This window comes from Symphalangus syndactylus, chromosome 5, assembly GCF_028878055.3.
Source record: "Symphalangus syndactylus isolate Jambi chromosome 5, NHGRI_mSymSyn1-v2.1_pri, whole genome shotgun sequence".
Lineage (NCBI taxonomy): Eukaryota > Metazoa > Chordata > Mammalia > Primates > Hylobatidae > Symphalangus > Symphalangus syndactylus.
Genome location: NC_072427.2, coordinates 46598212 through 46624505, shown reverse-complemented (window position 1 = coordinate 46624505; position 26294 = coordinate 46598212). Strand labels below are relative to the sequence as shown.

The following is a 26294-nucleotide window of genomic DNA, read 5'->3' as shown; positions in this document are numbered from 1 at the left end:
ATAGCAGTTTTCTAGTCTGTGTGCCTGGCATACTTGAGTTTAGTAAGCATTTGTGAAAATATTATTCAAAGGTTAGCTGTAATAAAAACAAACGTATCTGAATTACCCTGCCCCCCTCTGGGAGCAACGTGTATTACTGCCTCTGTTCTCAAAAAGGTTTATATTCTGTACTTTATTGTTTTTTCATATATTTATTTATTTTTTTTTTGAGACGGAGTCTCGCTCTGTCGCCCAGGCTGGAGTGCAGTGGCGCGATCTCGGCTCATTGCAAGCTCCGCCTCCCGGGTTCACGCCGTTCTCCTGCCTCAGCCTCTCCGAGTAGCTGGGACTACAGGCGCCCGCCACCACGCCCGGCTAATTTTTTTGTATTTTTAGTAGAGACAGGGTTTCACCGTGGTCTCGATCTCCTGACCTTGTGATCCGCCCGCCTCGGCCTCCCAAAGTGCTGGGATTACAAGCGTGAGCCACTGCGCCCGGCCATATATTTATTTTTTTGAGACAGAGTCTCACTGTCACCCAGGCTGGAGGGCAGTGGCATGATCTTGGCTCACTGCAACCTTTGTCTCCCTGGCTCAAGTGTTGATGCTCCCACCTCAGCCTCCCAAGTAGCTGGGACCACAGGCACGCACCATCACACCTGGATTTTTTTTTTTTTTTTTTTTTTTTTAGTAGTTTTTAGTAGAGAGGGATCTCATCTTATTGGCCAGACTGGTCTTGAACTCCTGAGCTCAAGCAATCCACCTGCCTCCACGCCCCAATGTGCTGGGATTACAGGCGTGAGCCACCATGCCCAGGCTTTTCATGTATTTAAACCACTCATCTGTAAGAGATCAGAAAGGAAGAAATATGGTTTACACTCAGATACAACTGGGTTTAAGTTTTGGAGGATGGGTAGGATTTTGATGCTGACAGGAAAGGCATGAAAATTGGAGGAAACAGCAGAACCAAACATTAAAAATCATAGGTCTCTTTTGTTTCTTTCTCAAGCTTAACTGGAGCAGACTATGTACTAGGTAGTAGTGGAGGTTAGGAAGGGAACATGGAAATACATGCACAGAATGAGTTGGAGGATGAAACAATTTTATTTTCTTTGTAGAGACAGTCTATATTGGCCAGGCTGGTCTTGAACTCCTGAGCTCAAGTAATCCTCCAGCCTCGGCCTCCTGAAGTACTGGGATTACTTACAGGTGTGAGCCACCAGTACCTAGCCAAAAAGTTTTAATGTGAGAGTCAAGGACTACAGTGGTATGCTGAGGTAACAACTGCAGGAGGATCCAGGTAACAGCAAAAATCTTTTACTCCAATTGGCTCAATCCAGTTAACGATGTAAAAAACTCCTCACCTAGGGTCAGTATGTTACTTCTGTATTTCTGCAAGCACAATCCACTGACAAAGTCTAATAATTAGACTTTATTGTAAGTCTAATGTATCATGTACATGATAAAATGTATGAAATTTGGATCAATATGGCAAGCTGAAGAAATAATTTACCTGTCATGTGGGGGGACTATTTTGTTTAGGTTTTTTTCCCTCTTCCTTGTTACCTGGTCTAAGAAAGCAAGCTTTTTGGTTTTGTTTTTGCTATGATGGTCTAACTTTTCCTAATCAAGTTGTACTTGGGTTTTTTATACCAATGATTAACTTTGGTTTTGTATTTTTAAAAAGCAAGGGATTTTCTTAATAAAATTCCATCCAGAGTTTGGTTTTGCCCCTGCTGATGCTTTCATCAGGTAAAGTTACAACTGATAAAACTAACATGATTTTATTGAAATAAGCATTCTGAAAGAGCATCTATGTTCCTTGCAAAGGAAATGGGAAAATGCATTATTTAATATCTTCATATTGCTACCTTAATAGCTTCACCAGTTATTACTCAGAGTTTTAAAATGAGTTTATTAAAGAAGGTTCTCAGGAAGGCAACAACTTTTGTCATTAAAAAAAAGGTTTTTTCATGCTGTATAATAAAGGTGATGTAAGAGGCTACAGAGTTATAAGGTTCTTTCTACTGGAATTCTCTGGTATAGCACAGTGTAGTCATTTCTGCAATTCTAGAATAAATAAAAAGTCTCTTCTATGCTTCTCTTCAAAAGCAATGAATAACAGAAGATGGCATAAAAAAGCCATATTTCTTCTATTCATTCTGTAGTATTGGAGCCAGTATCTAGGAAACAAAAGAGAAAGTAAATTCAAGGAGCAATTTAATTTTAAAATTAACTATTTTAAGCCTATCAAAAATGAGAACATAGGACTAATAGTGGTGGTGGCTTGAGGGGTGGGGAAGAACAGAGGGCAAGGTTAAAGAGGGAAGGTGACAATGGAAACATCTTGAGAACTTCAGTAAGTTTCCTTTTAAGCAGAGATACAAAGATGCTTAGCTCCTCATATTCATACTAGAGTAAAATCAAGTTGAACTACATTTGGTTCATATAATTGTTATATAACACTTTTTTTTTTCCAGGTCCTTTACTGTCCCAAACTTTCTTGAGATGGAGTCTTGCTGTTGCCCAGGCTGGACTGCAGTGGTGCGATCTCGGCTCACTGCAGGCTCCGCCCCCTGGGGTTCATGCCATTCTCCTGCCTCAGCCTCCTGAGCAGCTGGGACTACAGGTGCCCGCCACCTCGCCCAGCTAATTTTTTGTATTTTTAGTAGAGACGGGGTTTCACCGTGTTAGCCAGGATGGTCTCGATCTCCTGACCTCTTGATCTGCCCACCTGGGCCTCCCAAAGTGCTGGGATTACAGGTGTGAGCCACTGCACCCAGCAACTTTTTTTTTTTTTTTTTTAAAGACAGTCACACTGTGTTGCCCAGGCTGGAGTGCAGTAGCGCGATCTCAGCTCACTGCAATCTCCACCTCTTGGGTTCAAGCAACTGTCCTGCTTCAGCCTCCTGAGCAGCTGGGATTACAGGCGGGCACCACCATGCCTGGCTAATTTTTGTATTTTTAGTAGAGATGGAGTTTCACCATGTTGGCCAGGCTGGTCTCAAACTCCTGGCCTCAAGTGATCTGCCCAAAGTGCTGGGATTACAGGTGTGAGCCACTGTGCCTGGCCTACTGTCCCAAACTTCTAACACTGCATTCTTTTCTGCAGATATAACGTAAATGGAATACAATTTAAGCTTTCCTTGAGTCAACAATCTTCTCACTAAAGATCAATTGCTACACTGTGCTGAAGTAGGGGAAAATCCTCAAAAACTACTGCAATAAACAAGGCCGATCTGCTACTTCTCATCCACTGCAGTTTGGAAAACAGCAACACACTCTAAGGACTACCAGACAGGCGCTCCTATCAGCAAAATACAAATCTTTACATGGATTCTTTGATATTATACATCAGTATTTATTTTGTTCAGGGCTTTACTTTTTTGGTTCTCAGCTATGGTTCAAATGACTGAAACTGACACTCTACTAATCTACATCTGTTCTGTCCAATACAGTAACCACTGGCTAGCCATATGTGGCTAAGTACCTCAGCTGCCCTACCCACATTTCAAGTACAACAGCCATGAGTGGCTATTGGAAAATGCAACAGAACATTTCCGTGCTAAAAAAAAGTTCTATTGTGATTGATAGACATCTAGGTATTATAAATTAATCCCTAAATTCTACAGACTAATAAAAATAAAACCTAAAGGTTATGAGGATGCTGTTAGCTTAAATATGAAAAAAATTGTACATAATTTCAAACATAGAAATGTTATCTTGTGATTCAGGAAACAGTACCACCTTCACAGGAATTTAAAAAATACCCAAATATAAAAAAGACCCAAATATAACATTGTCCCTTGCTGTAATGACAAAGATGTATCTGATGACTATAATAAAAAGTTAACTATGCCCAAAGTTCTTAGAATGATTATTCCTAAGTAACCTTATAAACTATATAACAAGTCACCAACAGTAACGATGCTAGGTTCAGAGACGTTCTGATATCTGGAAGAGACTACTTCTTTAAAAAGGGCTTAAAGGTGTAATTTTATATAGCCACTAAAAATCAGGCTTAAGTGCAGGGGCTCACGCCTTTAATCCCAGCACTTTGGGAGGCTGAGGTGGCAAGGTCTCCTGAGCCCAGGAGTTTGAGACCAGCCTGGGCAATACAGCAAGACTTTTTTTTTTTTTTTTTAAGGCTTAAGAGTAGTAAACTCAGTGAAAAATATATTTACTAATGTCTACATATACATGCATTTTTGCAAAAATAGGTTATAAAATATTCAATAGGGTAGTAAAATATTCAATAGTTATAACACCATCAGGTAGTGTTATAGAGAACATTTTTCTTCCATGTACTTTTTTGTATTCTCTACATTTCTTCAGTGATTAGCTATTTCTGTGGAAATGCAAAATACATAAATCCGACTCAAACAGGGAAATGGATGGTGTTACTTTCTACATTTCTTTCTCTTGCTTTTCAAAACTCCCTCTCAAAGAGCAGCAGTCTTTTCTATTTACTTTCTGGAATAGCTGCTCTTAACACAAATGGTTCAGATTATGAAGTATACTTAAAATATAATTAGCAAAAAGGAAATAATCATGAAACAGAAATTAGGTGTATAGTTTTTGAAACATTTAAGGACCTGAAATTCCTAGGCCTGGTGTGAAAAGTTCACTTGCACATGTCATATTCAACAGATTAGATGGATATTTACCATCATGACTCCAAAGTTCTTATGGTTAATTAAAATCCTATTTAAAAAAACTCTTTAAATATATGGGTATCCAGCAACATAGAAACCATAGGATTGTCAAAATTCTTCCTTAAAGTAAAAGGTGTCTGAAAAGCCTGATAAACACTTAAAATTTGTAATGGAAATTCAGCAGAAATGCTTATTAATTTGCTTATTTTACCCACACAAATCCAATCTGTGTAAGTAGTCTATATGTTATTAAGTCACAAAGTCAGTAAGAGCACTGTTTGAGATATGTAATTCAGAATTTAGCTGAGATAAAAGCCTGGGCTTATCTGGGAGTTGATCATAGGGCCATTTTACCTATTAGGCTTTTCATATGGATGCAGATCTTCTAAAGGCTCATAAAAACAAGGTTTCAAGTAGCTTTGCTTTCACAGAAATAAGGCAAGCACTTACTTTTACCATCACAGGCTACAATTTTCACTTTATCCACTTTAATAAGTTCTGTCACCTCTCTGAATTCAACATCATTCAATACAAAAGTCCACACATTATCGCAGAATCTGTATGTATTTAGAGAGCCCTTTAAAACAAAACATTTAGAAATACCGTGAAACGTTTTTTCCCCTCACATTTTTCTCCAAAGCAATTTAAGAGATCTTAGCTACCAAGAACATAATAACTTTAATGCTTAGCTTAAGATTTTCCGTAACTTTAATCCTAGCTACTTAAAAAAACCACCAGACAAATTTGCTAAGGGAAGAGTTCAAAAATATTTTAGTTGGCAGACTGTATTTTTAGTCTGCATTGCAAATTACTTACCTGAAATATGAAAAATAAAAACTTGCGTTTGTATTTCTACTGCCCTCATGTGGCTAAGTTATGAAAGTTCATTCAAATTATGGAAATATTTGTTAAAAGTTACATATTTTATTGTGTATGTTAATTCTCCAAATGTACAAAAGCAGGGATTTCTTAGAAACACTAAATTTTAATCCTGTGACTCGGCTCAGATGTATTACTGCATTAGTCACTAAGACTACAACATTCATTGTCCTGTGCAACTTATAATTTTTTATACGTATTTTTTTATTTTTTTGAGATGGAGTCTCGCTCTGTTGCCACGCTGGAATACAGTGGTGCGATCTTGGCTCACTGCAACCTCCATCTCCCAGGTTCAAGAGGTTCTCCTGCCTCAGCCTCCCGAGTAGCTCGGACTACAGGAGCCTGCCACCACGCCCAGCTAGTTTTTGTATTTTTAATAGAGATGGGGTTTCACCATGTTGGCCAGGATGGTCTCGAACTCTGACCTCAGGTGATCCACCCACCTCAGCCTCCCAAAGTGCTGGGATTACCGGCGTGAGCCACCATGCCTGGCGCATATATATATATATATATATATATATATATATTTTTTTTTTTTTTTTTTTTTTTTTTTTTTTGAGACAGAGTCTCATTCTGTTGCCCAGGCTGCAGTGCAGTGGTGAGATCTTGGATCACTGCAACCTCCGCCTCCCAAGTTCAAGCTATTCTCCTGCCTCAGCCTCCTGAGTAGCTGGCATTGCAGGTGTACGCCACCACGCCTAGCTAACTTTTGTATTTTTAGTAGAGACAGGTTTCACCCACGTTAGCCTGGCTGGTCTCAAACTCCTGACCTCAGATGATCTGCCCGCCTTGGCCTGCCAAAGTGCTGGGATTACAGGCGTAAGTCACTGCACCAGCCTATTTTAATATTTAAAAAAAAAATAGAGAGACAGGGTCTTGTTATGTTAGCTGGGCTAGTCAAACTTTTGGCCTCAAGTAATCCTCCAACCTCAGCCTCCCAAAGTGCTGGGATTACAGGCGTGAGCCACCATGCCCAGGACACATTTTTTTTTTTTTTTTTTTGAGACGGAGTCTCACTCTGTCGCCCAGGCTGGAGTGCAGTGGCACAATCTCGGCTCACTGCAAGCTCCGCCTCCCGGGTTTACGCCATTCTCCTGTCTCAGCCTCTCCGAGTAGCTGGGACTACAGGCGCCCGCCACCACGCCCAGCTAATTTTTTGTATTTTTAGTAGAGACGGGGTTTCACCATGGTCTCGATCTCCTGACCTCGTGATCCGCCCGCCTCGGCCTCCCAAAGTGCTGGGATTACAAGCGTGAGCCACCGCGCCCGGCCACATTTTTCTAATTAAGAAAAAATTGTTTAAAGTAGGAATACATATGTACTTGAGCATCAAAAGGAAATTTTTACTTTTTGTTTTATTTTTTTTTGGAGATGGAGTCTCACTCTGTGGCCCAGGCTGGAGTGCAGGGGTGCAATCTCAGCTCACTGCAACCTCCACTTCCTGGGTTCTAGCTATTCTCCTGTCTCAGCTGCCAGAGTAGCTGGGACTACAGGGAGTAGGCCACCATGCCTGGCTACTTTTTGTATTTTTAGTAGAGATGGGGTTTCACCATGTTGTCCAGGCTGGTCTCAAACTCCTGACCTCAAGTGATCTGCCCACCTTGGCCTCCCAAAGTGTTGGAATTACAGGCGTGAGCAATAGCACCCAGGCTATTTTTATTTTTTGAGATGGAGTCTCACTCTGTTGCCCAGGCTGGAGTGCAGTGGTGTGATCTTGGCTCACTGCAACCTGTCTCCCGGGTTTAAGTGATTCTCCTGCCTCAGCCTCCCAAGCAGCTGGGATTACAGGCATCTACCACCACGTCAGACTAATTTTTGTATTTTTAGTAGAGGCGGGATTTTGCCATGTTGGCCAGGCTGGTCTTAAACTTCTGACCTCAGGTGATCTGCCCACCTTGGCCTCCCAAAGTACTAGGATTACATGTGTGAGCCACCGCACCTGGCCGGAAATTTTTAAAAACAATGTGATGAAAGTCGTGCATAGACACCAACAGAATACAATTAAAACCTGAGATACACACATGCACACATATAGCCACATAGGAAATTTAGTAGGCAACACTTAAATGCCTAAAATCTTCAACTCAGAAACTACCAAGTACAAAAATGCTCCTTGCAATATTATTGTAATAGCAAAAATTGGATTCATTCTAAATAGTCTATCAAGTGAGAATGATTAAGGAAACTCATGGCTATGAATGAATGACTGTAATAAAGGAGTAATTATTGTGTGCTAGACTATGCTGGCCTCTGAGGATACAATGGTAAGCGCAGGTCCCTGCCACTGGTGAGCTGAGTTTAGCAGGGAGATCATTAAAACAGGTAAATACATAGTATAACAGTGCTATGAAAGAGTAAGTTACTGGGTACAATGAGAGTACAGCAAAGGCACTCAAGGGTATGGACGACACAAGGCAGAGAGCTTCTCTCAAAAAGTGAAGTCTGAGTCCTAAAGAATAGGTAAGAGTCAATGCAGAGGAGGGATAATGGAAAGGAAGACAAACACTTGGAATGGGGTGGTCGATTCCAGAAAACAGAACGTGTCAGGAGGTCCTAAGATAAAGGAGAACCTTGGAAAACCTTTGCTCCATCCTAACGGTACTGGGAGGTCAGTGAAGGATTTTAAGCATAAGAGTATGATCAGATTTGCATTTTTGGTGATGACATAATGGGTTAGACAGGAGTATGACTAAAGGAACTAAGACCAGCTATAAGGCTGATGTCTGTTAGCTGGGTGAATCAGAGATGTGAAAGCGGCTTTACTACGGTAATAGTAAAGGGATCAATAGAAACGGAGAGACTTTTAAGTAGGACCGGTAAGAATGGACACCTATAAATATGGTAGGGTTGGGGGACAGAGAAATCCATGGTAACTCCCAAGTTTCTGACTTGAATGTCAATGCATTCACAGAAAAAGCTGGTTTGGGAGTAAACTTAAATTTGGAACTTGTTGAATTTCAGGTATATCTAAGTCATGATGTCCAATAAGTAGCTGGAGTATAGAAGAAAGCATGTGATCATGATATTCAGTTTAACCAAAGCCAGAGGGTTGGATGAGACCAAGGATAACCCTAAGAAATACCGACAATTAAATGATAAGCAGAGACAGAACTACAGAGGGAATAGGAGAAAAGCTCACACAGTATGGTTTCAAGGGAAATAGGGGTTCCAAAAAAACAATCATCAATAGCACTACAAATGATGCATTAGATTTAGCAAAAATAACTCGGCAACAGCAATTTCAGTGGAGTGATAAATACAGTGAAAATCACCCATGACGTTAAGGGAAAAAGATACAAAACTGTAAACCTATAAAATATATTTAAAAATTAGATCTGCTTGTTTGCTACAGTCTGAGCCTCTGGAAAGCTAAACAGCTAGATGCCAAACTCAACGTTCATTTCCAGCATCCTGAAGTTGTGTGTAATCCATGATCTTAAGAGTGTGTATATTACTGGCCAGGCGTGGTGGCTCACACCTGTAATCCCAGCCCTTGGGGAGGCTGAGGTGGGAGGGTCACTGAGACGAGGAGTTCAAGACCAGCCTGGCCAACACAATGAAACCCCATCTCTACGTAAATATAAAAATTAGGTGGGCATGATGGTGGGTGCCTGTAATCCCAGCTACTCAGGAGGCTGAGGCTGGAGAATCACTTGAACCCGGGAGGCAGGGGTCACAGTGAGGTGAGATCATGCCATTGCACTCCAGCTTGAGTGACAGAGTGAGGCTCTGTCTTAAAAAAAAAAAAAAAAGTGTATATTACTGTTTTTGTTTTGAGACAGAGTCTTGCTGTGTTGCCCAGGCTAGAGTGCAGTGGTGTGATCCTGGCTCACTGCAACCTCCACCGCCTGGGTTCAAGTGATTCTCCTGCCTTGGCCTCCCAAATCGCTGGGACTACAGGAATGCGCCACCACACCCAGCTAATTTTTGTATTTTTAGTAGACACGGGGTTTTACCATATTGGTCAGGCTGGTCTTGAACTCCTGAACTCAAGTGGTCTGCCTGCCTTGGCCTCCCAAAGCGCTGGGATTACAGGCATGAACCACTGTGCCTTGCCTTACTTTCTCTTTTAAAAAATGTGTAGTCTTTTATCCCTCGTCACCCTCCCACCCTTTCCCCAAAGTTCCCAAAGTCGTATCATTCTTATGCCTTTGTGTCCTCATAGCTTAGCTTGCAGTAAATTACTTTCATTGGATAATATTATGTAAATAATTTAAACAAAGCAAGTCATTGGGATTTATGAGCCAGTATGTGAGTATTCACTTTCAAATATAAAGCATTTTAGATGTAGAGTGGAGTGAAAAATCTTACATATCATATGCTGAAATTCATTAGTTGCAGTATAAATGTATATGCTTCATTTATTTTACTGCAAAAATAAAATGCTACAAAACTTGACTGAAAGATATTATAGTATATTAAATGCCTTCCAACTGTAGATGCAAATTAAGTTGACAATTAACATCATCAAAGTGCACATTAGCTAGGTAACTTCTGAGCCAACAAATGTTTTTAAAAAGTTAAATGTAAGAAATCATATCTTTTTAGAATAATTTGAATTAGAATCTCTAACATGAAATAAGCTTTTCTGTATATAATTTTTAGTTATTTAAATATCTTGCTTTTTCACTCATTTGAAAGTCAGAATCCATTTAGTATCTCCAGTATAGTATAAAAACGATGTTTATATATATGTATATACTATATATACACATATACTCTATAATTATATAATTACAAACATAATATATACATGTCTTTCAGTTTGTATGTGTATATATAATTATAAATATTATATAATTTATATGCATTTATACATACTTACATACATATAGTTTTTTTTTCGAGGCTGGGTCTAGCTGTGTCACCCAGGCTAAAATGCAATGGCATGATCATGGCTCACTGCAGCCACAACCTCCTGGGCTCAAGCCGCCCTCTCACCTCAGCCTCCCAAGCAGCTGGGACTATGGGCACACACCATCACACCCAGCTACTTTGTTTTGTTTGTTTGTAGGGACAGGGTTTCGCTATATTTCGCAGACTGGTCTTGAACTCCTGCCCTCAAGTGATCCTCCCGCCTTGGCCTCCCAACGTGCTGGGATTACAGGCTTGAGCTGCAGTGCCAGATAATTATACTTTTCAAAGTGTAATTTTAGATTTATTCTTTAAATTCAAAAAATTCCTTCTATAAGATATTTGGCTTTGGTCAAATATTACTTTTAACACTTAATCATTTGGCCAAATTGTATCTTCAATGCACTTTTAATAAATACATTTTTGGTTTTACATGTATCCACAACTGGGCAACCCGTTTTCGTATTTTTTTTAAGATGCAGTCTCACTCTGTCACCTGCGCTAGAGTGCAGTGGCGCAATCTTGGCTCACTGCAACCTCTGCCTCCTGGAATCAAGCGATTCTCCCGCCTCAGCCTTCCAAGTAGCTGGGACCACAGGCATGCACCACCATGCCCAGCTCATTTTAGTAAAGACGAGGTTTCACTGTGTTGGCCAGTTTGGTCTCAAACTCCTGACCTCAACTGATCTGCCCGCCTCGACCTCCCAAGTGCTGGGGTTACAGGCATGAGCCACCGTGCCCAGCCTAAAAGAACATCTTAAAAGTTATATAATAAATGTTTGTTACAGAAACATCAAAAAACAGAGAAAAGGAAACTTTCAGTTTTGTTAGAAGGGCTATTTTTCTTGATCACTAAATCTTATTTTTTTGGGGGTGTGGCATTAAATCTTTTAATGCTTGTTTAATTACTGTTTGAAGCTCAACACTATAAAGTAACTATTACTTTTATCTATGGGCATATGTTCTCCCAAAAACATACAATGGCTCTTTTAAAAGCCTAGTTATGGCCAGGTGTGGTGGCTCACACCTGTAATTCCAGCAATTTGGGTGGCTGAGGCAGATGGATCATGAGGTCAGGAGTTCGAGACCAGCCTGGCCAACATAGTGAAACCCCATCTCTACTAAAAATACAAAAATTAGCCAGGCGCTGTGGCGTGCGCCTGTAATCCCAGCTATTCAGGAGGCTGAGACGTATGAATCGCTTGAACCCAGGAGGCAGAGGTTGCAGTGAGCCGAGATTTGCGCCACTGCATTCCAGCCTGCGTAACAGACTTCGTCTCAAAAAAATAAATAAATAAAATAAATAAATAAATAAATAAAAGCCTAGCCTAGTTATACATACTACTTCAATCTGAATTTTCTCCCTAAAAATTAATTCAGTTCAAGTTTCATGGTACATACGAGTTTTTTACTAATGAATTAAAACATATAAATGATTAAAACCTTAGCTCTCATACTTAAAAGGATTTTCTCCTATAACACTCTACTAAATAATTTCACTTGTATGGAACCCATAAAAGGATTTAAAACAAAAAAAGAGGCCGAGCGCGGTGGCTCAAGCCTGTAATCCCAGCACTTTGGGAGGCCGAGGTAGGCGGATCATGAGGTCAGGAGACAGAGACCATCCTGGCAAATACGGTGAAACCCTGTCTCTACTAAAAATACAAAAAATTAGCCAGGCGTGGTGGCGGGCGCCTGTAGTCCCAGCTGCTCGGGAGGCTGAGGCAGGAGAATGGCATGAACCCGGGACTCGGAGCTTGCAGTGAGCCAAGATCTCGCCACTGCACTCCAGCCTGGGTGACAGAGCAAGATTCTGTCTGAAAAAACAAAAACAAAAAAAACCCAAAAAACAGTTTAACATGCTATATAGGATTATTCTATTCTTGTAAAGGATGCTTACTTGTTGCTAGGTCAGCAAATTATACATAAAAAAATATATACTTAAATTTGATCTAGCAAAATGGCTCTGAAAATTAGCTATTTCTAACGTATTATCTTTTGTCTTGGCCATACGCTACACTAAGCTAAACAGAATGTTATTTGCAAACATTCTGGACTTAAAATTGATCAAGTTGGCTGTAACCCAGGAGTAGGGTGATAAAAAGTGTGAGTTAGAATAGTAGCAGCAGGAAAATAAAAAGCAAGAATGGAAAAGTTCTGATCAAGGCTGAGAGCAATTATTTATAGCTTTTTGAAAATAGACAAACTTACAAAACACTATGCAAGATAAATGGAAATGTCAAATTACTTTAACTCTAGCTAAAGAAATCCAAACTAGAAACCTACAATAATGCACCTAGAAGATGACTAGTTAGGCCTTGTGAACTATATTGCCTCTGATAAGCAGTCCACCAAATTTCTTATTAGAGCAATATTTATGCATTAACATGGATCATCTGGGCAGACTTCTACATATGGGTATATAAAAAAACACAAACTAATTTTGGCAGAATCATTATTGTTAAAAATTCATATGGATCCACTGGTCAAATGATATAGTCTTGAAGGCATATTTTACTCCAGATAATTTTTTCGCACATGAAACTGATATATGAGACTTATTTATATTAATATAAAATACATGCAGATTTTATCCTTCACTAAAATTTAAGTCAAATGCGGCTTTGTCTATCTTGTTCATCTCTGAGTATCTAGAACATGCCTGGTATGTTATCTTTTCATCTCTGTGTATCTAGAGCATGCCTGGTATGTTAACAGATACTCAAATTGTTTATTGAATGTTTAAATACCAAATAAAGTAGGCAGATGTTAACTAATGATCAAATTTTGGTTGTAGCATATTTTAACCTTCTTTTGACCATATTTCTACAGGTTATTCCTTATAATACAATATAAGCATAAAGTTAGATAAATAATAACCAAACATCATATACTATATGACTCCATCAATACCATAATGTGGTAAAATTATTTCTGTTGCACCATGACTCTTTCAATGGGCACTTAATCTGAAGTTATCAGGAAATTGAGAGAGATAATTTTATTCAGCTTTGGATGACTACTGTTCAAAGTATAAGTGACTCAAGTGAGACCAAGCTACCAGAATAGACTGTTATCTACCACTAGAGATCAGGTTTTTATCAGCCAAGTTACCTAAGAGTAGGAGGGAGGCAACATGAAGTTTCTAGAAATTACTTCCCTGGAACAGGGAAAGGCCAGAGTTTGAAAACCATAACAGAACCTTAGGGATTACTCTGCCACTTACCTTTAATCCTGCAGATAATATTTCAGGTGTTTGGAATCTCAGTAACTCTTCAAAGAAGGTAGCCAAACATACAAAGGCTGATTTGTGAAACAATGAAATAAAAATCTAAAAACATCTCTGTATCTCACATTAAGTGGATCAACTTAGTTTATAGTTGATTGAAAAGTATAGTTACTATAAAACAAGTTCCAAAAATGGACTAAGCCACCTCTTCCTCTTATGATTAATAAATATGTAGGGGTCCTAAAAAAAACAGTGTTTTAACAACCATTGGTAAAGGCTTCTAGATTCAGGAAAATATCCTTACCCTGAAATTGACTCTGTTCCTGACCCTCTGAGCCAATGCTGAATTTATAGCCTTATCAAACTGAAGTAGAACTTGAAGGGCAAGTTGGGGGGTGATCTGTTGAGACTGAGAAAAGGTAAAGGTCATAAATCCCCTTAGGGAAGAACATTAAAGACAAAGTAAATAAAAATATACAAATTATCATCTAAAATTTAACTGAGGTTAACCAAAGCCTCTAAACTAGAATTCCTTTATCTCCTTTGCCATAACTGATGATGAAGCAGCAAAGCTTGAAGATATCTTTTGTACTATCTTGACACAAACAGTCTTGAAGAGAAAACATGCAGTGATGTTACAAAGCCAGAACAAAACTTTGTCAATTTTCCCTTCACAGAGGCTGGAAAAGAGAAGATAGACAAAGAGGTGTTTCTTTTAAATACACAGGGCCTATATTAACAAACAAAAAACCTATTAAATTTTATTGAAGCTCATAAAATATACCAATAAATGGAAATACTTAGTATGTTCTTTTTTTTTTTTTTCCTTTTTTGTGAGACGGAGTTTTGCCCTTGTTCCCTAGGCTGGAGTGCAATGGCGAGATCTTAGCTCACCACAACCTCTGCCTCCCACGTTCAAGTGATTCTCCTGCCTCAGCCTCCCAAGTAGCTGGGATTACAGATGTGTGCCACCACGCCCGGCTAATTTTGTATTTTTAGTAGAGACAGGGTTTTCTCCATGTTGGTCAGGCTGGTCTCTAACTCTCGACCTCAGGTGATCCGCCTGCCTTGGCCTCCCAAAGTGCCGGGATTACAGGCGTGAGCCATGGTGCCCAGCTGGAAATACTTAATATGTTTTTATTTGGGAGAATTATATGGAAGGGTTAATTCTCTCAAAACTGAAATATAAATCCAGACTTGTAAATCTCAGAAGACTTAAATTGGACAAAATTATCTTAAAGCTAAAAAGAATATGAATTTCTTCCCTAAATTTGAGAAGGGGGAAACCAACAATCTCAATTTTTATGTTGAACAAAAATTTTTGAAGATTTAACTTTATTGAGAGGCAGGGTCTTGCTCTGTCACCAAGGCTGGAGTGCAGTGGTACCATCATAGTGCACTTAAGCCTCAAACTCCTGGGTTCAAGCCATCCTCTCACCTCAGCCTCCTGAGTAACTGGGGCTATAGGCATGTGCCACCACACCAAACTAATTTTTTTATTTTTTGTGGAGATGGGTGGTGCTATGTTGCCTAAGCTGGTCTCAAACTTCTGGCCTCAAGCGATCCTTCCACCTTGTCCTCCTAAAGTGCTAGGATTAGAGGCATGAAACACTGCACATACCCAGAGTTAGTTATATTTAATGATATCATTCAATCATGTTTTGTGTCCTGTTGTCAGGACAGTGTAATAAACAAGAATTTGAGGTTATTTAATCAGTGTTACTGACTTGCTGGGTCAAACAGTCCAAGATATTTTACCTCATATCTCTATGCCTAAGTGATATGACAAGAATTACTGTAAACCCATCAAGATAAAAATGTTTGATTTTTAATTCAGTCTCCCACCTGTATGAGCTCATCTAGGCTCTCCTGAAGACTGTTTCCCAAAGTGGTATTTCTGTATAACTGATATGCCATGGCTTAGGAGGAAGAATTTGTTTTTCTTATTCAAGCTTGCATTGATGTCCTAAAATTTAATATAAAATTGTTAAAAAAGATCATACTGTAACATCATAAATTATGTATATAATACCGTCTACCTCAAATATTCTAATATAGAACTAGGAGAACGCTTAGTGGTTGCAAATTACTAGATAATCATTTTAGAATTACAAGGAATAGCTACAAATGATTTTCCAGTTTTTTTTCCCTGTGATTTTGACATAGACATTTATACTCCTTTATGCAGTATAGATGTTATATTTATTAAAATGTCTTTATCATTTCCTTCAAATGTCTGCCTTCTGACTTAGTCTAGAATTTTCCATGTACCGTCCTTTCTACCTGCTGTCAAATCACTGGTAAAATCTTCAGCTCATATTTGCATGTCTGCCCCTTTATTTTCCTGTTCTCTCTAAATTCAGTATTTTCAGAGTGCCTACCAAGAGAATGTCACTGTGACAGGTTCCAGGGAGAAGAAGATGATTAAAGACATGCTCCCAATCCTAAAAATTTATACTCTAGAGAATGTAACAAACATACAAAAAGATAAGAACTGTAACAAAGATACAAAGCATACCATGGAGGCTGCCTATAGACTAAGCTGGCTCAGAAAAGCTTCCAGGTTCTTTAAGCTAGACTTTAGCCAAGCAGAGGAGGGAAGTCATTCCAGAGGCTGACAGAATAGAGTAAGTAAAGCCATGGAAGGATGAAATGTTTGTGGGGAAAAACATAAACTGTTCTACATTATCAGGGCATAAGTATGAACAGGGAGTGGCAGGATTCGATGAAGCTGAAAGAGACAGCATAGATGGAGTTGTTTGGCAGGATAGGTGCAAGCAGTGGGGAGTCACTGAAGCATTTTAAGCAGGAAGGGTCAGACAGCTGGGCTTGAGTGCACGATTTAGAAACAGATGAGGGATGGGGGCTCGAAAAGGGTGGCAGCAGTACACAGTCAATAAATATTTACTGAGCTTCCACTACACGTCAGGTGTAAGATCTTGACCTCATGGTACTTTCAGTCTGGAGATGGATGGGGGGAAATACATTTGAGGAGCAATCATCAGATAAAACTCAGCAAAAATAATGGCCAGCCATCAGTCCTTACATTTCACACCTTGCTAGCACTGCATACAACACATCATTTCTGCCTTCTTGAAACATTTCTTTGTCTTTGAGACAGCACTCTCAGCTCTCATGTCACTGGGTACCACTGTATTTCTTATTTTCTTTTGCTGGTTCCTCCTCAGCTCCCTGACTTCTAACTGTTGAACTGCCCTAAGTTTTCTTGGGTCCTCTATTCTCCACATACTTTACTGTCTTAGTTACCTCATCCAGACTTATGGCTTTAAATACCATCTACTATCTGGTGATGACTCTCAAATTTGTATCTCCAGCCCTCAATTCTCCCTTTGTACCCATATATAAAACTGCCTGCTTGACACTGGATAAAAGTATCAAGTAGGTAGCTCAAATTCAATTTGTCAAAAACCATGTTTCTGATGCTACTCTTGCAAATAAGCTCTGTCCTCAGTCTTACCCACCTCAGTAAACAGTAAATCTAGTCTTCCTGTAACAGCTCAAGAGTTGACTAAAAACCTTCTAACTATAGCCAGAATCTGACAGCTTCTACCATCTTCAATGCTATTACCCTAACTCACCATCATCTGTCACTAAAGTTAATGTGATAACTCATGGTCTCCTTATTTCCACTCTTGCCTATCCCAACCCCACCCTCATAGCAGCCACACTAAGACTTTAAAACATAAGGCAAATCACATCACTGGTCTATTCAAAACCACCAATGGCAGCATCCCATCTCAGTGAAAACCAGAGAGTCCATGGTTTGGAAGGCCTATGTGATTTGGGCCCCCCAATACCTACTTCCCTATCTTTGCCCACTCACCCTCTCACTCTGCTCTGGTCATACTGGTCCCCTGCTGTTCTTTGACATGGGAAGCATAATCCTGCTTGAGGGCCTTTGTGGTGGCTCTTCTTTTTGCTGACAGTATTCTTCCCAGATACCTGCATAGTTCACTCCCTCATTTGATTCAGATCTCTGGGTCAAACATTACGGCATCAGAAAGGCCTTCTATAATCAACCTATAAGAAAGAATTACCTCCTTTCTTCCTCACACTGCTTTATTTTCATTCATACCAATAACTGATGCTGACATATATATGCTTATTCTGTCTCCATCTACTAAAATAGATGACCCACTGAAGACAGGGACTTTTGTTCAGTTACATATTTACCAACTAGAACAATGTATGCAGTATCTATTAAGTATTTGTTGAGTGAATTACTTGGTAGTTTGTTAAAGTGCTAATATATCAGAAATGTATCTGGGTACGACACAAAGTATTCCACTTTACTGAGGAAACTGAAGCAATAACTTCCAGACTCACAGCCACATTCAGCTACCTACCAATAGCTACACGGGTTGAACATTCCTTATCTGAAAAGCTTGGGATCTGAAGTGTTTTGGATTTTAGAATATCTGCATCGTATATACTTAGTGATTGAGTACCGCAAATTCAAGCTCTGAAATGCTCCAAAGAGCATTTCCTTTCAGTGTCATGTTGGTGCTCAAAGTTTTGGATTTTGGAGCATTTTGAATTTGGCATGCCCAACCTGTATCCATATACTCTGCCTCCCTGTCACTATAGTTGAACTCTATACCTATTTTTATCTAAATCCAATCCTTCTACCTTTGTATTAGGCAATGTCTTCTAGTTCACTCAAGGATATTGTTCTGACAATTCAGTTGTTACTTCTCTCCCTCACTATCAAATTTTCCCTCTCTGTGGATCATTTCCATTAGCAAACAAATAGGTGGCTACTTCTCCCACCTTAAAAAGTAAAACAAAACAAAAACCCCTCAACCCAAATCCCCTACCAGCTACATCCTATTTCTCAGTTCCCCTTTGCAGCAAAATCCCTTAGTTTTGTCTGTATTCACGTCTCCCAATTCCTTTTTTCCCCATTTTCTCTTAAGCTAATTTTTGCCTCTAGCACTCTAAGGAAACAGGTTAGTGAAGGTCATCAATCGCAATGCTAAAGCTAATTCTCTAGCCTCAATCAGAATATTGGACACAGCTGATTACTCCACTCCCTCCTCTTTCGTACAGGATCTTAGCTTGGCTTCTGGGACACTGCCCTTTTTGGATTGTCCTAACTCACAAGTTCATCCTTCTTAATACTGTTTGCTGGTTGATCTCGTTTTCGCTCAACTCTTAATATCACAGGACACAGTCCTTGGTCCTCTGCTGCTTTCTGTCTACACCCATTCCTTACTGATAACATTTATTCTCATGGTTTAAGTACCACTGGTGATGATCCCCAAATTCATATAGCATAGAACTTCTCACTCCTGAATCTAGCTGCCTGCTCAACATCTCTACTTGTTATCTTTTGCATTGTGGCTTAAATAACTCCATACTTCTACAAGCTTGGGCAAAACCTTTGAATTCATCTTCCACTCCCTCTATCTCACTCTCCATATCCAATTCCTAGCAAATACTGTAAGGCCTACCTTCAAAATGCATTCAGAATCCAACCACTTCTCACCATCTCTACGGTTATCACCCTGACCTGGGCCACTCTCGTTGTCATCTGGATTACTGCAAAAATCTCCTAAACGATTTCCCTGCTTCTACACTCACCCCTACACTCTAATCACAACTCACAGCCAGGGTGATCTTCTAAAACTTCAGTTTGAACATACTCTCCTTTATTCAAAATCTCCCATGGCTTCTATCAGCCTTTACAATGATCCGGCTACCCATGATCTCTTTGACTTTATCTTCTTGTCCCTCCACCCCCAAAACTCTTGATCATCCCTCTCCAGATACACTGGTTTCCTTGCTATTCCTCAAACATGACAGGCCTAAAAGCCTTTGTATTGGCTTTCCTATCTGCCTGAATGCTCTGCCTGATATTTACTTAGCTAATTTTCTTAATTCCTTCAAGTCTTTGCTCAAGTAACACCTACTAAATGAGGCTCAAACTGACCACGGTCATCTTTAAAATACCAGTTCCCACCTCCACTCTGGAACTTTCCCGTACTCCTTTATCTTTCTCATTTTTTTTTTTTTTTTTTGATGGCACCATCACCTTCTAACACCATTATATATTTATTTTATTTTCTGCATCCTCTAATAGAATGTAAGCTCCATGAGGGCAAAGCTTTTTATTTTGTTCACTTAACTAAACTGGGCGTCTAGAACAGTACCTGGCACACAATGGGAGCCAAAAAAAAATCTGTTCAATAAACGAAGGCAAACATCAGTAAGTATAATATGCGTGTGGGAGGGGAGAGGGGGTTAAAAAGGACAATAAGTCTCAATAGCTAGATAAAAACTTTACAAAGTAGGAATATAGAATCGTGCATCGTGTCCCATTTGACAAATTTATGAGTTTATCTAGAAAACAGCTATGCGTTAAACGTTTGTTAAAAGTGCTGATTTCAATGTTCTTACATTCTTTAAAAATTCCTTGTGTTCTAATCTTTTAGATGTGGTATCAGCCACAGAAATGTATTGTTCCCTTCTTGTTTTGCAGTTCAGAAAATTAGAAGTCTCCAAATTCGGAAGTAACTCGTCCTAGCATTTTTTGATTAAACCACCCAGTTTAAAATTCGTTCCTTTTGTCGGAGTTCGCACGAAGAAAGTTGGAAGGCAGACTTCAAACAACAAGCTACAAAGCACAGGAATGAGACATTGAAAAAATACTCTCCGAAATTCGGCAAAACTCACAGGGCGCTAGTGGATGCTTTAAGACATTCACCTGGCTGAAAACACGGTGGTGGGCTGAGGACCTCCCCTAGGTGGGTTCTGTGGGCGCCCCGTGAACGACGAGCCTCCCGCCACGGGACGCGACCGTCCCCGCCGCCTCGCCGCCCTTCTCCGGTGCCGGCCGCGGGGCCTTGCCGGCAACGGTCGGTAACGGGCAGATCCCAGGAGCGAAGGGCCCTCAGAGACTACCCGACCAACGCACCCCGACTCCAGGGTGGCGGCAGGGAGCGCGGCCCTGCTTCCCTCCCTAACCCTGCCCTCCCTAACCCACTACCTGTGGGGAAGGCGCTTCCCGCCGCGGAGCGGACAGAAGCCGCCACGAGCCTGGCAGGACGTTCCTACTTCTCAGACCACCTCTCCAGCCGCCGCAGAAACCGCAAAACTGGGCTGGCGACCCGGAAGTGCTCGCGGAACCTGGAAGTGACACCCCGCCCGAGGGCCGGGAGGCCCCGCCCAGCCCTGCTCTCGCCCGCCACTCAAGCCTTGTCAGGGAAGGGTGTGGAGACGGAAGGAGGGGCGTCGGGCTGGAGCTTCGAGCCTTAAAGTGGTGGACAGGCGCGCTGCTCGAGTAATTCACCAGGTTTACTAAATCGTTCCTAAGGGAATTATAATTTTTAGAGACTAATCTTCTCCACTGTTAGATGCACAACTTAGGAAATGTAGGGCATTCATATTTCATGCCGGAAGTGTGTTCAGGGTAACACCGTTGAAGACCTTGCAGACGAATTCTGAAAAGATTATAGCAGGGGCCGGGCGCGGTGGCGCACGCCTTAATCCCAGCACTTTGGGAGGCTGAGGCGGGTGGATCACCGGAGGTCAGGAGTTCGCGACCAGCCTAATATGGTGAAACCCTGTCTCTACTAAATACAAAAAATTAGCCGGGCGTGGTGGCGCATGCCTGTAATCCGAGCTACTTGGGAGGCTGAGACAGGAGAATGGCTTGTATCTGGGAGGCGGAGGTTGCAGTCAGCTGAGATCGCGCCATTGCACTCTAGCCTGGGAAACAAGAGCCAAACTCCGTCTCAAAAAAAAAAAAAAAAAAATTATAGCAGGGTAAGCAGGGTATCTTCTTTACCCCTCGAAACAGGGCTGCAGGCAGTTTTTAGTTTGTGACCATTTCATGAAGAACTTTAATTTGGGAGAAGTTACATTTAAAATTTGCATCTAATATGCAAGATAAATACTTCAATATAAATTTGAAGTGTGCAAAATCACAAGTTGTTTTAGGTGTCAGGGTGCACGGTACACTAACTGGCTAAAACGCAGCAGTCGTGTAGAGCAGTTTATCCTACAAAATAGCTGAATAGTGATTAAAAAGTACGTGCAAAACAACAAAACCACAAAAAACACTTACCAAGTGGTATCAGCTGGAACCTCTGAGCAGGTATATGAACTAAACAAGTTCTTCTTATTTAAGCCATGTTTTCGGCCAGGCGCGGTGTCTCATGCCTGTAATCCCAGCACTTTGGGAGGCCGAGGTGGGCGAATCACCTGAGGTCAGGAATTCGAGACCAGCCTTAACGTGGAGAAACCCCGTCTGTACTAAAAATACAAAAAAAAATTCAGCTGGGCTTGGTGGTGCATGCCTGTAATCCCAGCTACTCGGGAGGCTGAGGCAGGAGAATTGCTTGAACCTGGGAGGCGGAGGTTGCCGTGAGCCGAGATCGCGCCATTGCACTCCAGCCTGGGCAACAAGAGCGAAACTCAGTCTCAAAAAAAAAAAAAAAAAAAAAAAAAAAAAAAAGCCATGTTTTCATTTTAAGCCACTCATGGTTTCATCCTTGAATTCCCCATTAATTAAAAAAAATTCTCAACTATGAAACACAAAGTTTCATTATTGTTTTGATGTTAAAATAAAGCAGGCTGAACTCTCAAATCCCCAAAGAATACAAGCACTCAGACTATAGAAAGGGAAACAAGTATAAAGGTCTGAAATTATTTAAGAGGTTTATAGGATAATTCAAAGCAAAAATTTAGTAGCATAATGAAAGAAAAATGTGATAAAAAGACAAAGACGAACGTTCCAATTAATTTATTTAAATTCATTAATGTTGCAAAAAATATGATGTGCAACAAATCAAGACACAAGTTATATTCCTAACAGGTCAAAGAAAATATTACATCTCCTTAGTAAATCATGACCAACTGGTATTTCTTACAGGGACCACATTAATATCTTGCACACACAGGCATCAGAACTGAATTTCTGACAGTACTAGGTTGGGCAACATCATCCTAAGAGTAGGAAAATAGCACAGTACATTAATTTTGTCTAAATGACAGCAATGAACTTGTGGTAACAAAAGTATTTTTGAAATAGATGTCAAAGTGCGTTAATGTCTTAAACTCTGAATTGTGTTCTGTGTGAATAGTGCTCCAAGGGCTGTGCAAGTCAGTGGCCCTGAACACCATCAATATTTACTAGCTAGGTTTACACAAATAAACAAGCAACTGTTAAAAGGACATTAAACTTTACAAAGTCCACATACAAAAAGTGCAGTGTAGAAGCTGATGAATGTTATTTTCCAAGTTCCTCCTTAACCAAACTGCATAAAAATTTCAAAATGCAAATGTTTTAACTTCTTGTTAAACATGATTCTAAGACATCCTACAAGCCTAATATCATTAATTTGAAAGCACGAAATGATTTTCATTTGGTGCTTAAGTGCTTTATGTGAAATTTTCATAGCATTTTACTTAGTTCTCAAAACATAAGTAGGTCTATTATAAATAGTTGCAACATACTGTTATATTCAAATTTTAGTGTCACTCCTTACTGTTAAACATGCCATATTACTTTATTTTCAATTATCATTTAGAACTTCAAAGGAAAGTTACATAACTGGGTCTCACCATTGATCTGATTCTAAATTCATTCACAATCTCAAGAAGGGCAGAGGGGGATGCTCGCCAGGTAATTCTTTTGTATTAGCTTAGAACATTTGAGTAGATAATACCCCACTTCCCTCACCAGTTGGCCTTCCCATTCAAGTCTAAGTTCTTGACTCTTTCTCCCAGCAACTCAAACTACACAATTCCTATGACCTATGACAAGACAGACTCTTTAACGGCAAAATAGGTCTAACTTGTAAATACATACATTAATGCCTCTTTTTACTCTATTCCTCTCAGATTTGTGGTCCATTTCTCAAATGTCCATATAGGATTGGAGAAAAAACAGGCATGAAAACAAAACAGAATGGTGTAGCAATCTCTATTTTCAGCCTATCTCCTACTCCCATTTGCTTGAGCAAGTTTAACACTTCTCCACATATAACATGGAAAAAGGAAGGATGAACCTACCGTAACATCTCTACCAACCTCATCAGGAAACTGGCCTGTTCTATCTGATATGTCCTAATCCTAATTTATCACTTGAAGAAATATAAAAAGCCACTTCTGTATAAAACACATTTCCAAATTCCCTGAGCATTCACATAAACAGCCAAATAGAAATGTTATATAGTCTTTTTAAAAGGCCTCTATCAAAAAGCAGATCTCTTACCTTTTTAAATTCTGGAATTACGGTTGAAAAAATTCTAGCTACAGATATATGCTTGCCAATCAGCATATTTCAATATTCAGTGCACTTACTAGTGATGTCCATTCTGGAAGACTAAATCAATGTTCAGCAACAGTGAAATATGAAAAAAAACCAAAAACCCAAAAACCCTCAATCCTAATTTTTTAAGTGCTGTAATTGCTAACCTCTGCTTGAACTTGCTTCTGTATGAAGAGACAAAGAAAGAGAAAATATGAATTCTCATCATAGGTATGTATTATCAACCTTTCCCCCTTCAATCCACAGTCTTTATTCACGTATTTTTTTTTTTTTGAGACGGAGTCTCGCTCTGTCGCCCAGGCTGGAGTGCAGTGGCGCGATCTCGGCTCACTGCAAGCTCCGCCTCCCGGGTTCACGCCATTCTCCTGCCTCGGCCTCTCCGAGTAGCTGGGACTACAGGTGCCCGCCACCACGCCCGGCTAATTTTTTTGTATTTTTAGTAGAAACGGGGTTTCACCGTGGTCTCCATCTCCTGACCTCGTGATCCACCCGCCTCGGCTTCCCAAAGTGCTGGGATTACAAGCGTGAGCCACCGCGCCCGGCCTATTCACGTATCTTGCATGTAGCCTGCAGGGTTTCCTGCTGCATACAAGAAATGGTACCACCAGCTGTCATATATAGTACTTCCCTTAAAAGGACACACATGACCAGGCGTGGTGGCTCAAGCCTGTAATCCAAGCATTTGGGAGGCTGAGGCAGGCAGATCACGAGGTCAGGAGTTCGAGACCAGCCTAGCATGGTGAAACCCCGTCTCTACTAAAAATACAAAAATTAGCCGGGCATTGTGGCGTGTGCCTGTAATCCCAGCTACTCAGGAGGCTGAGGCAGGAGAAATGCTTGAACCCAGGAGGCAGAGGTTGCAGTGAGCCAAGATTGCGCCACTGCACTCCAGAATGGGTGACGGAGTGACTGTCTCCAAAAAAAAAAAAGAGGACACGCATACAGTAGCATATTAGGTAACAACTATGTCTTTATCCCTTTATAAAGGTTTGCTTTCTCTTATTTCCTAGTTTTATCACTTTCCAATGACTCTGCTGGACCCTACTTAGAATCATATTTCTTCATATCTCCCTCTGAGTTAAAGACTGTTAAGCTTAAATTGTGGGGTGAATAGAACGTCTTCCCTTGGTGCTTGCTTAAGAGTATGATCAAGCAGAACACAGAATCAAATTATTTCACAGAAAAACTTCTGACTAAAAAAGGGGCACTTAGAGCCTAGTGACAGAAGCATTAAATTAAGCCAGTTAAATTAGATCCATGATCCCAACAGAAAGATAAAAGTACAATCACATATACTTTCACCTCAGTCAGTAATGGGAAATTAAAATGGAATAATATGGGAAAATGTTAACTTAGCTATAGATTAGAAACAACAGACTTAATAAATGCTCTTCCTCTAACCTACTAGTTATGATCTTAAATCTTACAAAACATTTATTGTGGGTACATCTCTATACCAGATTCCATTAAGGTGTAGGTTAAAGCAGGTATCCCTTTAGTTTACTGATTCACAGCACCTCATTTTCATTATATCCCAGGTGTTATCACTGTTGTCTCTGAATTTTAATGTTTAACAGAATAGTCTTCTTCTACTTTAAAAAAAAAATTCAGAAAAACATCACTTTTGCAACACGTATCTACAGTTAGGAGCAATGACTGCAAAATCAAAATAATGCAAAAAAGAGTTGAAGTTGTTCTTCATATTTTTTAAACTGAAGAACCAAGTACTTAATGTGGTAGAAAACCACCTATTAAAAACCTCAGCCCATTTTGAGCAAGACAAAGACGTATAGATGAAAGACTACGTTAAATCGTCTACAAATATAGAATCTAATGACAAATTCAATACAATTGTTTATACATAATCCTTATATGGTAAATTCAGAAGGAATGCCTAACTTGTTATTGTTAGTTTGCTTCTTCAACAAAAAGGGTTCCTAAAATGTGAGCAAGCAGTAATGGTTTTGGCTCAATTCACTGTAATGAAATTAGTTCAGGATCTGCCAAGAGCTGCTGGATCTAAGTCAGGAGGCTGCTGAGGAATGTTTCATCCTGGGAATCCTCCAGCATCTCTCTCCTATAACTGGTTTTAAGTTAGAATGCCAAGTTTAGGACTGAGGAGGACAAAAAGTATAGGAAAGTTCCCTTTTGTAACAGAAGGCTTATAAGTACATGAGAATGGTAACAGCCACATGTGTGTTCAATCTAGGATAGAATAAATCTTAAAAGGTTAGCTCACATCCACTTCAATTTTGCTACTCTAGGCCACTGTTTTGTAAAATACCTTACAGGAAGGGTTGAAGAGTAGCCATGACCTTCAAATTTGGAAGGTATTATGCTTACCAGCTGTATATGAGCCTTTCAAGTATATGACACAACATTAGATCAATCTGTTGTTTTAG

The 26294-nt window shown here is 40.0% G+C and overlaps 1 protein-coding gene across 5 annotated transcripts; it reads right to left on the bottom strand.

The window, feature by feature from the left end:
- Nucleotides 1-1873: 1873 nt before the first annotated feature.
- GTF2A2 (general transcription factor IIA subunit 2) lies at nucleotides 1874-20785 on the bottom strand. Of its 5 annotated transcripts, none has more exons than XM_055278314.2 (6): nucleotides 20605-20766; nucleotides 20016-20232; nucleotides 15441-15561; nucleotides 13900-14004; nucleotides 5084-5210; nucleotides 1874-2161 (listed from the first exon to the last, which is right to left on the bottom strand). In XM_055278314.2, exons 3-6 carry the CDS (start codon nucleotides 15510-15512, stop codon nucleotides 2136-2138), a joined length of 330 nt encoding a protein of 109 aa, XP_055134289.1. In that variant the 5' UTR covers nucleotides 15513-15561; nucleotides 20016-20232; nucleotides 20605-20766; the 3' UTR covers nucleotides 1874-2135. The 5 variants fall into 5 exon arrangements, with proteins under 5 accessions (XP_055134289.1, XP_063495105.1, XP_055134286.1 ...); XM_063639035.1 differs by having other exon boundaries at nucleotides 20323-20733; XM_055278311.2 differs by lacking the exon at nucleotides 20016-20232 and having other exon boundaries at nucleotides 20605-20785.
- Nucleotides 20786-26294: the final 5509 nt, after the last annotated feature.

Bases quoted from the DNA above. Each gene is read 5' to 3' on its own strand.
- GTF2A2 (XM_055278311.2), bottom strand. From the start codon at position 15,512: ATGGCATATCAGTTATACAGAAATACCACTTTGGGAAACAGTCTTCAG. The intron at 14,005-15,440 runs GTGGGAGACTGA...ACCTTTTCTCAG, and splicing joins GCCTAGATGAGCTCATACAG to TCTCAACAGATCACCCCCCA. The intron at 5,211-13,899 runs GTAAGGATATTT...TTTGTTTTAAAG, and splicing joins GGAACAGAGTCAATTTCAGG to GGCTCTCTAAATACATACAG.